Source organism: Meles meles, chromosome 4 (assembly GCF_922984935.1).
Source record: "Meles meles chromosome 4, mMelMel3.1 paternal haplotype, whole genome shotgun sequence".
In the NCBI taxonomy this organism is placed as follows: Eukaryota; Metazoa; Chordata; class Mammalia; order Carnivora; family Mustelidae; genus Meles; species Meles meles.
The window spans coordinates 48,911,130-48,925,006 of NC_060069.1; the positions used below are offsets into that span (position 1 = coordinate 48,911,130).

Genomic DNA, 13,877 nt, shown 5'->3' on the forward strand with positions numbered 1-13,877 from the left:
GCACAAGCAGACTCCCCACTGAACGAGGAGCCATGGTGGCTCCCTCAATCCCAGGGCCCTGAGATCCTGACTTGAGCAAAATCAGACACTTAACCAACTGAGCCACCCAAGTGCTCCCAACTTGTCATTAGTAAATAAACATAGTTTTACATCTTTCTTTCCAACTCTTATGTCTCCAAATGTTTTCTCTTGTCTTTTTTTTTTTTTTAAACTTGTTTATTTACAGCATAACAGTGTTCATTGTTTTGGCATCACACCCAGTGCTCCATGCAGTACGTGCCCTCCCTATTACCCACGACCTTGTTCCTCAACCTCCCACCCCCTACCCCTTCAAAACCCTCTGGATGTTTTTCAGAGTCCATAGTCTCTCATGGATCATCTCCCCTTCCAGTTTCCCTCAACTCCCTCTCCTCTCCATCTCCCCATGTCCTCCATGTTATTTGTTATGCTCCACAAATAAGTGAGACCATATGATACTTGACTCTCTCTGCTTGACTTATTTCGCTCAGCATAATTTCTTCCAGTCCCGTCCATGTTGCTACAAAAGTTGGGTATTCATCCTTTCTGATAGAGGCATAATACTCCATTGTGTATATGGACCACATCTTCCTTATCCATTCATCCGTTGAAGGGCATCTTGGTTCTTTCCACAGTTTGGCGACTGTAGCCATTGCTGCAATAAACATTGGGGTACAGATGGCCCTTCTTTTCACTACATCTGTATCTTTGGGGTAAATACCCAGCAGTGCAATTGCAGGGTCATAGGGAAGCTCTATTCTTAATTTCTTCAGGAATCTCCACACTGTTCTCCAAAGTGGCTGCACTAACTTGCATTCCCACCAACAGTGTAAGAGGGTTCCCCTTTCTCCACATCCTCTCCAACACGCGTTGTTTCCTGTCTTGCTGATTTTGGCCATTCTAACTGGTGTCAGGTGGTATCTCAATGTGGTTTTAATTTGAATCTCCCTGATGGCTAGTGATGATGAACATTTTTTCATGTGTCTGATAGCCATTTGTATGTCTTCATTGGAGAAGTGTCTGTTCGTATCTTCTGCCCATTTTTTGATATGATTATCTGTTTTGTGTGTGTTGAGTTTGAGGAGTTCTTTATAGATCCTGGATATCAACCTTTTGTCTGTACTGTCATTTGCAAATATCTTCTCCCATTCCGTGGGTTGCCTTTTTGTTTTGTTGACTGTTTCCTTTGCTGTGCAGAAGCTTTTGATCTTGATGAAGTCCCAAAAGTTCATTTTTGCTTTTGTTTCCTTGGCCTTTGGAGACATATCTTGAAAGAAGTTGCTGTGGCTGATATCGAAGAGGTTACTGCCTATGTTCTCCTCTAGGATTCTGATAGATTCCTGTCTCATGTTGAGGTCTTTTATCCATTTCGAGTTTATCTTTGTGTACGGCGTAAGAGAATGGTCGAGTTTCATTCTTCTACATATCGCTGTCCAATTTTCCCAGCACCATTTATTGAAGAGACTGTCTTGTTTCCATTGAATATTTTTTCCTGTTTTGTCGAAGATTATTTCACCATAGAGTTGAGGGTCCATATCTGGGCTCTCCATTCTGTTGCACTGGTCTATGTGTCTGTTTTTATGCCAGTACCATGCTGTCTTGGTGATCACAATTTTGTAGTAAAGCTTGAAATCGGGTAACGTGATGCCGCCAGTTTTGTTTTTGTTTTTCAACATTTCCTTAGCAATTCGGGGTCTCTTCTGATTCCATACAAATTTTAGGATTATTTGCTCCAGCTCTTTGAAAAATATTGGTGGAATTTTGATCGGAATGGCATTAAAAGTATAGATTGCTCTAGGCACTATAGACATTTTAACAATGTTTATTCTTCCAATCCAAGAGCATGGAACAGTTTTCCATCTTTTTGTGTCTTCTTCAATTTCTTTCATGAGTGTTCTGTAGTTCCTCGAGTACAGGTCCTTTACCTCTTTGGTTAGGTTTATTCCCAGGTATCTTATGGTTCTTGGTGCTATAGTAAATGGAATTGATTCTCTAATTTCCCTTTCTGTATTTTCATTGTTAGTGTATAAGAAAGCCACTGATTTCTGTACATTGACTTTGTATCCTGCCACGTTACTGAATTGTTGTATGAGTTCTAGTAGTTTGGGGGTGGAATATTTGGGGTTTTCCACATAAAGAATCATGTCATCTGAGAAGAGAGTTTGACTTCTTCCTTGCCAATTTGGATAACTTTTATTCCTCTTTGTTGTCTGATTACCGTTGCTAGAACTTCTAATACTATGTTGAACAAGAGTGGTGAGAGTGGGCATCCTTATTGTGTTCCTGATCTCAAGGGGAAGGCTTAATGCATTTCTGAATTGTAGCGGAAATAATAGGTATGGTTTTCCTATTCTTCACTTTAAACTTCCAGTATATGTCACCATTAGGTTAGATACTGGCTTTGGGTTGAGGTAAACATACACACATACACACACCATATTAAGGAACTATCTGTCAGTTCTCATTTTGTTGTCCTTTAAAAAATATAATAAATGTTAGATTTTTTTCAAATGCCTTTTCTTCCATCTGTGGATATGATCACAAACTTTTTCTCCATTGCTCTGTTGACAGGATGGATTACATTAAAGGAATTCCTAATATTGAATGACAGTTTCCTGGAATAATCCCAATTGACTAAGATGTGTTATGTTATATTTTTAAAGTTTTATCGGATTCTGTTTATTAACTTCATATCTATAGTTTTTGCATTGATATTCATATATGAGATGAGTCTAAAATTTCATTTTTAAAATGTAATGTTTGTAATTTGGGGATCAATATTATATTTGTATCAGGAAATGAACTTGGAAAGTTTACTTAGTTTACTAAGATCTGAAAAGGTAAAATAACCTTAGGAGTATTTGATAGCTTAAGATTTGGTAAAATTCTTCCATGGAAATATCTAGGTCTGCTTTACCTTGGCAAACTCTTCTAAAGTTAAAAAAAAAAAATCTCCATGATGATTGGGCTATTTATCTTTTGGGGGTCAATGTTTATAAATGATATTTTTCCAAAATTTTATCCTTTTTTTTCCAGGTCTTAAATTTATTTATATACAGTTGAGCAAAGTTGTTCTGTTTTTTAAAGATTCTCTATTTTGTTTTTTCCATCTTGTCCTTTCTAATTTTGTGAATTTGCTTTCTACTTCTTTCTTTTTTTTTCCAATTCTATTTATTTTTTCAGCGTAACAGTATTCATTGTTTTTGCACAACACCCAGTGCTCCATGCAAAACGTGCCCTCCCTATTACCCACCACCTGTTCCCCCAACCTCCCACCCCTGACCCTTCAAAACCCTCAGGTTGTTTTTCAGAGTCCATAGTCTCTTATGGTTCGCCTCCCCTTCCAAATTTTTTTTTTTTTTAATAAACATATAATGTATTTTTATCTCCAGGGGTACAGGTCTGTGAATCGCCAGGTTTACACACTCTGGAAAACAGCATGGAGGTTCCTCAAAATGTTGAAAATAGAACTACCCTATGACCCAACAATTGCTCTACTTCTTTCTTAATTAGATTAGGTTAACTAGTGGCTTGTATTTTTCTTGATTTAAGAAACATGGCTTTACAGTGATTTCTTTTATCCTATGTTTTGCTTCACAACATTGATTTCAGCTTTTGTCATTGTTCCTAGTTTCTACTCTTTTTTTTTCCTGCCCTGGCTTTTCTTGGGTTGTTTTGTTGTGCTTTCTAGATTTTTTTTGTGTGTCATTTGCTTTATTTTTACTTTTTATTTTTATTGGTATAATGATGGTTTTTATCTGGTATTTGCTTTACCAGCCCCTAATGTTACATTTTCATTATTATTATTTTCAATAAAGTATGTAATTTTATTTTGTATTCTTCTTTGACTCAACAGCTATTTAACTATCCTTATAAACTATGGTTTATACTTCTTACGTCTTGTTTTCTGGTTTTGTTACTAAGTTCTAGTTTATTATATTTCAGTTAGTGAATGATTTTTTAGTGTATCTGTTCTTTAGAATTTCTAGAAGGTTTATCATTTCAGATACAGTAAACTTTGTGAATACATCATATGTACTTGAGAAGAATCTATATTTTCTATTATTGAAATTCAGGTTTCAAAGTATATTTAAAAATTTTATTTTAAGGATTACATAGTATATGTCTTCTATAAATTTTTTTTTGTTTTTTGTTTTTTTTGCTTTTTTTCCCATTTTATTTATTTTTTCAGCATAACAGTATTCATTCTTTTTGCACAACACCCAGTGCTCCATGCAAAACGTGCCCTCCCCATTACCCACCACCTGTTCCCCCAACCTCCCACCCCTGACACTTCAAAACCCTCAGGTTGCCCCAACCTCCCACCCCTGACCCTTCAAAACCCTCAGGTTGTTTTTCAGAGTCCATAGTCTCTTATGGTTCCCCTCCCCTCCCCAATGTCCATAGCCCGCTCCCCCTCTCCCAATCCACCTCCCCCAGCAACCCCCAGTTTGTTTTGTGAGATTAAGAGTCATTTATGGTTTGTCTCCCTCCCAATCCCATCTTGTTTCATTTATTCTTCTCCTATCCCCCTACCCCCCCATGTTGCTTCTCCATGTCCTCATATCAGGGAGATCATATGATAGTTGTCTTTCTCCGATTGATTTATTTCACTAAGCATGATACGTTCTAGTTCCATCCACGTCGTCGCAAATGGCAAGATTTCATTTCTTTTGATGGCTGCATAGTATTCCATTGTGTATATATACCACATCTTCTTTATCCATTCATCTGGTGATGGACATCTAGGTTCTTTCCATCGTCTGGCTATTGTAGAGATTGCTGCTATAAACATTCGGGTACACGTGCCCCTTCGGATCACTATGTTTGTATCTTTAGGGTAAATACCCAGTAGTGCAATTGCTGGGTCATAGGGTAGTTCTATTTTCAACATTTTGAGGAACCTCCATGCTGTTTTCCAGAGTGGTTGCACCAGCTTGCATTCCCACCAACAGTGGAGGAGGGTTCCCCTTTCTCCACATCCTCGCCAGCATCTGTCATTTCCTGACTTGTTCTTTTTAGCCATTCTGACTGGTGTGAGGTGATATCTCATTGTGGTTTTGATTTGTATTTCCCTGATGCCGAGTGACGTGGAGCACTTTTTCATGTGTCTGTTGGCCATCTGGATGTCTTCTTTGCAGAAATGTCTGTTCATGTCCTCTGCCCATTTCTTGATTGGATTGTTTGTTCTTTGGGTGTTGAGTTTGCTAAGTTCCTTATAGATTTTGGATACTAGCCCTTTATCTGATATGTCGTTTGCAAATATCTTCTCCCATTCTGTCAGTTGTCTTTTGGTTTTGTGAACTGTTTCCTTTGCTGTGCAAAAGCTTTTGACCTTGATGAAATCCCAATAGTTCATTTTTGCCCTTGCTTCCCTTGCCTTTGCCGTTGTTCCTAGGAAGATGTTGCTACGGCTGAGGTCGAAGAGGTTGCTGCCTGCATTCTCCTCAAGGATTTTGATGGATTCCTTTCTCACATTGAGGTCCTTCATCCATTTGGAGTCTATTTTCGTGTGTGGTGTAAGGAAGTGGTCCAATTTCATTTTTCTGCATGTGGCTGTCCAATTTTCCCAGCACCATTTATTGAAGAGGCTGTCTTTTTTCCATTGGACATTCTTTCCTGCTTTGTCGAAGATGAGTTGACCATAGAGTTGAGGGTCGATTTCTGGGCTCTCTATTCTGTTCCACTGATCTATGTGTCTGTTTTTGTGCCAGTACCATGCTGTCTTGATGATGACAGCTTTGTAATAGAGCTTGAAGTCCGGAATTGTGATGCCACCAACTTTGGCTTTGTTCTTCAATATTCCTTTGGCTATTCGAGGTCTTTTCTGGTTCCATATAAATTTGAGGATTATTTGTTCCATTTCTTTGAAAAAAATGGATGGTATTTTGATAGGGATTGCATTAAATGTGTAGATTGCTTTAGGTAGCATAGACATTTTCACAATATTTATTCTTCCAATCCAGGAGCATGGAACATTTTTCCATTTTTTTGTGTCTTCCTCAATTTCTTTCATGAGTACTTTATAATTTTCTGTGTATAGATTCTTAGTCTCTTTGGTTAGGTTTATTCCTAGGTATCTTATAGTTTTGGGTACAATTGTAAATGGGATTGACTCCTTAATTTCTCTTTCTTCAGTCTTGTTGTTGGTGTACAGAAATGCAACTGATTTCTGTGCATTGATTTTATATCCTGACACTTTACTGAATTCCTGTACAAGTTCTAGCAGTTTTGGAGTGGAGTCTTTTGGGTTTTCCACATATAGTATCATATCATCTGTGAAGAGTGATAGTTTGACTTCTTCTTTACCAATTTGGATGCCTTTAATTTCTTTTTGTTGTCTGATTGCTGAGGCTAGGACTTCTAGTACTATGTTGAATAGCAGTGGTGATAATGGACATCCCTGCCGTGTTCCTGACCTTAGCGGAAAAGCTTTCAGTTTTTCTCCATTGAGAATGATATTTGCGGTGGGTTTTTCATAGATGGCTTTGATAATATTGAGGTATGTGCCCTCTATCCCTACACTTTGAAGAGTTTTGATCAGGAAGGGATGCTGTACTTTGTCAAATGCTTTTTCAGCATCTATTGAGAGTATCATATGGTTCTTGTTCTTTCTTTTATTAATGTGTTCTATCACATTGATTGATTTGCGGATGTTGAACCAACCCTGCAGCCCTGGAATAAATCCCACTTGATCGTGGTGAATAATCCTTTTAATGTACTGTTGAATCCTATTGGCTAGTATTTTGGCGAGAATTTTTGCGTCTGTGTTCATCAAGGATATTGGTCTGTAGTTCTCTTTTTTGGTGGGATCCTTGTCTGGTTTTGGGATCAAGGTGATGCTGGCCTCATAAAATGAGTTTGGAAGTTTTCCTTCCATTTCTATTTTTTGGAACAGTTTCAGGAGAATAGGAATGAGTTCTTCTTTAAATGTTTGGTAGAATTCCCCTGGGAAGCCGTCTGGCCCTGGGCTTTTGTTTGTTTGGAGATTTTGGATGACTGTTTCAATCTCCTTACTGGCTATGGGCCTGTGCAGGTTTTCTATTTCTTCCTGGTTCAGTTGTGGTAGTTTATATGTCTCTAGGAATGCATCCGTTTCTTCCAGATTGTCCAATTTGTTGGCGTAGAGTTGCTCATAGTATGTTCTTATAATTGTCTGTATTTCTTTGGTGTTAGTTGTGATCTCTCCTCTTTCATTCATGATTTTATTGATTTGGGTCCTTTCTCTTTTCTTTTTGATGAGTCTGGCCAGGGGTTTATCAATCTTATTGATTCTTTCAAAGAACCAGCTCCTAGTTTCATTGATTTGTTCTATTTTTTTTTTTTTTTTGGTTTCTATTTCATTGATTTCTGCTCTGATCTTTATGATTTCTCTTCTCCTGCTGGGTTTAGGGTTTCTTTCTTGTTCTTTCTCCAGCTCCTTTACGCATAGGGTTAGGTTGTGTACTTGAGACCTTTCTTGTTTCTTGAGAAAGGCTTGTACCGCTATATATTTTCCTCTCAGGACTGCCTTTGCTGTGTCCCACAGATTTTGAACTGTTGTGTTTTCATTATCATTTGTTTCCATGAATTTTTTCAATTCTTCTTTAATTTCCTGGTTAACCCATTCATTCTTTAGAAGGATGCTGTTTAGTCTCCATGTATTTGGGTTCATTCCAGCTTTCCTCTTGTGATTGAGTTCTAGCTTCAGAGCATTGTGGTCTGAAAATATGCAGGGAATGATCCTAATCTTTTGATACCGGTTGAGACCTGATTTGTGACCCAGGATGTGATCTATTCTGGAGAAGGTTCCATGCGCACTAGAGAAGAATGTGTATTCTGTTGCTTTGGGATGAAATGTTCTGAATATATCTGTGATGTCCATCTGGTCCAGTGTGTCATTTAAGGCCTTTATTTCCTTGTTGATCTTTTGCTTGGATGATCTGTCCATTTCAGTGAGGGGAGTGTTAAAGTCCGCTACTATTATTGTATTATTATTGATGTGTTTCTTTGATTTTGTTATTAATTGGTTGATATAGTTGGCTGCTCCCACGTTAGGGGCATAGATATTTAAAATTGTTAGATCTTCTTGTTGGACAGACCCTTTGAGTAGGATATAGTGTCCTTCCTCATCTCTTATTATAGTCTTTGGCTTAAAATCTAATTGATCTGATATAAGGATTGCCACCCCAGCTTTCTTCTGATGCCCATTAGCATGGTAAATTGTTTTCCACCCCCTCACTTTAAATCTGGAGGTGTCTTCGCGTCTAAAATGAGTTTCTTGTAGGCAACATACTGATGGGTTTTGTTTTTTTATCCATTCTGATACCCTGTGTCTTTTGATTGGGGCATTTAGCCCATTAACATTCAGGGTAACTATTGAGAGATATGAATTTAGTGCCATTATTAGCCTGTAAGGTGACTGTTACTGTATATTGTCTCTGTACCTTTCTGATCTACTACTTTTAGGCTCTCTCTTTGCTTAGAGGACCCCTTTCAATATTTCCTGGAGAGCTGGTTTGGTGTTTGCAAATTCTTTCAGTTTTTGTTTGTCCTGGAAGCTTTTGATCTCTCCTTCTATTTTCAATGATAGCCTAGCTGGATAGAGTATTCTTGGCTGCATGTTTTTCTCGTTTAGTGCTCTGAATATATCATGCCAGCTCTTTCTGGCCTGCCAGGTCTCTGTGGATAAGTCTGCCGCCAATCTAATATTTTTACCATTGTATGTTACAGACTTCTTTTCTCGGGCTGCTTTCAGGATTTTCTCTTTGTCACTAAGACTTGTAAATTTTACTATTAGGTGACGGGGTGTGGACCTATTCTTGTTGACTTTGAGGGGGGTTCTCTGCATCTCCTGGATTTTAATGCTTGTTCCCTTTGCCATATTAGGGAAATTCTCTCCAATGATTCTCTCCAATAGACCTTCTGCTCCCCTCTCTGTTTCTTCTTCTTCTGGAATCCCAATTATTCTAATGTTGTTTCATCTTATGGTGTCACTTATCTCTCGAATTCTCCCGTCATGGTCCAGTAGATGTTTGTCCCTCTTTTGCTCGGCTTCCTTATTCTCTGTCATTTGGTCTTCTATATCACTAATTCTTTCTTCTGCCTCATTTATCCTAGCAGTGAGAGCCTCCATTTTTGATTGCACCTCATTAATAGCTTTTTTGATTTCAACTTGGTTAGATTTTAGTTCTTTAATTTCTCCAGAAAGGGCTTTAATATCTCCAGAGAGGGTTTCTCTAATATCTTCCATGCCTTTTTCGAGCCCGGCTAGAATGTTCAGAATCGTCATTCTGAACTCTTGATCTGACATATTACCCATGTCTGTGTTGATTAGGTCCCTAGCCTTCGGTACTGTCTCTTGTTCTTTTGTTTGTGGTGATTTTTTCCGCCTTGTCATTTTGTCCAGATAAGAGGATATGAAGGAGCAAATAAACTACTAAAAGGTTGGCAAAGACCCCGGAAAAATGCGCTGTAACCAAATCAGAAGAGACCCCAAATTGTGGGGGGGAGAAAGGGGATAAAAACAGGTTCTTTCAGAAAGTGGTTGATTTTCTGTTTCTAGAGTTGCTGTTCTTCTTCTCTTCGCTCTCCCGTTGGATTTGTAGGTGTTTGCAATGTTTAGATAAGCTATCGAGCTGATCTCCTGCTACCTGATGTAGTCTCAGGCTGCTACTTCTCCGCCATCTTGACTCTTTTTTTTTTTTGTCTTCTATAAATTTTGAACAGAAATTTTAAATATATAATCTGCCTTGGATTTTAAGAAATGAATTAAAGTCTCCTGTTTTTAATATGTTTCTACTTTTCTAGCATTCCCTGCAGTTTATCTTTGATAAATATTGTTGCACTCTTTTAAAATTTTTAATTTTATTTATTGTTTATTTATAATTTATTTTAATTTAATTTTCCTGATACAATTTGTCCATTCTTTTATTGCCAGCTTTTCTATATATCTTTATTTGTAGTTCTGTATCTTTTTTTTTAAATACAAACTTTTTTTTTAAGATTTTATTTATTTATTTGACAGACAGAGATCACAAGTAGGCAGAGAGGCAGGCAGAGGGAGGAGGAAGCAGGCTCCCTGCTGAGCAGAGAGCCTGATGCGGGGCTCCATCCCAGGACCCTGGGATCATGACCTGAGCTGAAGGCAGAGGCTTTAACCCACTGAGCCACCCAGGTGCCCCTGTAGTTCTATATCCTAAACACAGAAAAGTGTTGGGTTTTCCTTTATCAGACAATCTGAAAATACTTGCATTTTAATAGGCAAGTTACATCTATTTACATTTATTAATATAGTCAGTATTTTCTGGAATCTATCACATTTTAAGTGTTATATTTATATATGCTGATATTTTATATGAAGTTTTTCGTATGTCATTTTTATGCTCTCTTTTATAAGAATGTTTTGATTTTTCATCTTATGCTTTTTATACTAATACTTTTATATGAAAATCTTGGTCTTTGCTCTTTTCAGTTGTTTTCTTTTATTCTTTAGTAAAATATTCATTAAGTTTAGTTTGTAATCTTTTTTTTTCCTTCTTCTCCATGTCTCCAAGCAACTATTTGTATTAATAACTATGATTCCCAATTAGTAGCCATGAAAAAATCAAAACTCATTCTAAATTGTAAATGTTCTCACTATTGTTCCTTAACTGTTAGATATTTGATGGAACTATGTTGTCAGATGGATCTGTGTAATCACAGCATGCAGCACTCTTTTCTTTGCAATCGTCATTTCACTTTAATTCCACAGTTACGCTCACCCCAATTCTTATGATGGTATCTCTCCAGTCATTTCGTCCAAAGAAACTCATCTAGCAGCTTTCTCAAGAAGTGCTCATGGGAACAATATTCCCTAATTTTTAAGTGCTTATAACAGCTTATTCATAGCCTTTATTTGTGAAAATCTGTTTACATGGTTATTAAATGCTTGCGAATCTCCCTTTCTTTTCTTACAAACTGAGCTATGTCAGATAGATTATGTCTCCTAATATGGTCTCCCCTGATGATACTTAGAAGTTGTAAGGATGAAACTTCAGTGTAGATGATACGCATTTATGATACTAATGCTTATGTACTTGGTTAATAGGTTATGTATTTATGCTATTATACATTTATATTTAAATACTTACATATGAGATCTATATGTTGATTTTTCAATTATTTAATAGACTATATTGCAAGACCCAGGAATCAAAGAAATCACATTTATTAGAAGACACAATGTTTTTTCCTCTAAACTTCCACTGATTCCTTGGAATTCCATGGCCACCTTTAGATATTGTACCTGTAAACATATCTCTTCTTGCTTTGCATTATAATTCATCAAAATATTTTGATATTTCTTATTGGAGTGTGATTCCTTTGAGGGAAAGAGATTATACTTTCCTCCTGTTTTTCCACCAGAGCCCAACACAATGCCTAGAATAATAAGTGGATCCGATTTGTATGCATTTAATTGAAACAGGGTCTGAATTTCAAAATACAGGCAAAGGATTGTTTTTCAAGTACAGGTGTGATAAATTATAGTCTCCAAGTGGTGATTTTATTTCCTCATGTAGCTTGGAGACTCTCAAAAGAAAAATCTAGCAAATTGCATCCTGTATGCTGAGCCCAGCAAAGTCAAGGGACTATGAGCCCAGCAAAGTCAAGGGACTATGAACACACCATGACAAGTCCCAGAGCTCCAAGTAAGAGGTGAGACTGGGGTGAAGACATGGAAGCGAGTGCATGACAAAATGGGGTGCCAGATGTTGAAATTCTCTGTAGGGTTTGCTGAGGAGTTTTCTTTCATCTTGTACGCAATAGGAATGTTTCACCAAAAGATTTTAGTGTTAAATGCTCCCCCTGGTAGCAGAGCAGAGGACACATTGGTGCTAAAGAGGTAGTCATGGTGGTAGAGGTGGAAATGAAGAAAGACTGGATGAAAAACAAATATGAAAAAGGAAATGTGGGCCAGAATTAGGAAAGCTTTAAAGGGAAAAGATATTTTGAAGATATTTGAAATACAAAGCAAATAGGATATGAAGAATTTCATGAAAAATGGAATGTTTAAAGTAAGCAAAAGGATTCCTCAGATTCCTGGCCTTGGTAGTTGGGTGGTCTCTTGTGTTGTTGCTAATACCAAATGTATGGCATCAGGAACAAAGACTAAGGAGGTAGAAGAGGAATCAAGATCGAAACGACTGTTTAAGTTGCTGATAGTTACACAATGATTAAAGGGAGATTTAATTACTCTAATTCTATTATAATAACAGCTTACAAAGTACTCTTTTGAGTTTTTATAGAGGTTAAAGAATTATCCCCGTTTTACAGATAAAGAAGCTGAGGCTCACAGAGAATAAGATTCTTATACAAGTCATATGGCTAGAAGTGATCAGAAATTTGATTTAAATGCATGTTTTCTGACTCCAAATCCTGAGAGATCCTCACTACCTCTCAGTATATGAGAGTGGGCTCATTCACACATTTTGACAGCTTTGTATCATAGGTGAAATTAGAAATGGAATTTTTGGTTACCCCTGTTAAATTGAAGACTCGAGTGACTATAACATTTATCCCATAATGCACACATTCCCCCCTCATCTCCCAATGCTGTAAAGTCTTATAAGAACTATTTCACATTTGCATGCAATGGAAGCTTCCTTCGGAAGGTGTGACAAAATATTAATACATACTGTAGCAGTCATTTTCCCTCCTAAATCATTATTTTCAAAATCATACTATTAAATTCACAAGTTAGCTAAAACCCTGTCAAATATGTTTACCTACAAAGTTTTTGTTATATTTTTTTATGTGGAATTCTGTTTCTGAAGTTATAGTGGAAGAATTAAAAAATAAAAATATTCCTCATCCAAGAGTTCACTTACCTCTGTTTACCTTTATGATCGACAGAGCCAGCAGAGAGTCTGTCCAGGGGAGAGCCAAAACCCGAGAAGCTCCTTTTCTTTTTTGTTTCAATTACATCATTCTCCAGAGACACAAGTTCATCAAGAAGCAAGAGTTTCGCTGCCAGATTAGTAGTTGATTTCTCTTTCCTGACTGTGGATGGTGACTGCACATTTATGACTCCAGAATCAAAAGCCTACAGGGCAAGAAAGGTGTTCCATTTGTTCAGGAAAAAAACCTCAAAATATATAATCATCAGCATTTGGCTTTTGCTATCTTTAGCTGACATGCCTGTCATGAAACTTGATTTTTTGTAGATCTTTGTCCCAAGAAAAAGACTTCTGGGAACAAAAATGTGTAGAGATGAGGTATATCTAAACACAATTAAAACAACACACGTAGACAAGGATGCACACACACACGCAAACACAGAAGAGAAAAGGAAAAAAACCACAGGCCTGCCTCTAAAATTTAGTACATTAACTAATCATTCTTTTAGATTCTTTCCCAATAACAGCTGCATCCTTCCTTAACATTCCCATAGCACTTTACCTTTCATCATTGTACGCATTACATTTTCCCTTATATTAGATTAGTTACAATATATTTGTATTACTTATTAGATTGTGAGTAACCTGAGGGCAATACCTATGTCTAATTAGTCTTATTTATTCATTCTGGTCAATGCTTAAGCCAGTATTTTGCTCATAGTTAGTAGTCAGTAAATTTCTGAATATTTACTGAATGAATTTTGAAAATGCAAATGTCAGTTATCTTTCACCAGTCATTCACACCTTATTGATTCAAGCCATTAAGTACCCACTGTGTACCAGGTTCTGCATTAGACCTGAGGGATACAAAAATGAACAAAATCCAGGCTCCGCCTTCAGGAAGCTTACCATCTCTCCGTGTGATGTATTACCAAATGTTAATGAGTGTCTACAGTGAGTCAGAACTATCCCAATGACTGTCCTCCCATGTAAAATTTCTTG

General features: G+C 37.1%; 1 protein-coding gene across 1 annotated transcript in view; it reads right to left on the reverse strand.

Moving 5' to 3' along the window:
• Window positions 1–13,877, reverse strand: part of OSTN (osteocrin) — a 44,264-nt gene that overhangs the window by 16,173 nt on the left and 14,214 nt on the right. Inside the window, exon 3 of the mRNA XM_046001451.1 lies at window positions 12,867–13,081. Coding sequence (XP_045857407.1) covers window positions 12,867–13,081 — 215 coding nt within the window. The remainder of the gene's footprint in view (window positions 1–12,866; window positions 13,082–13,877) is intronic.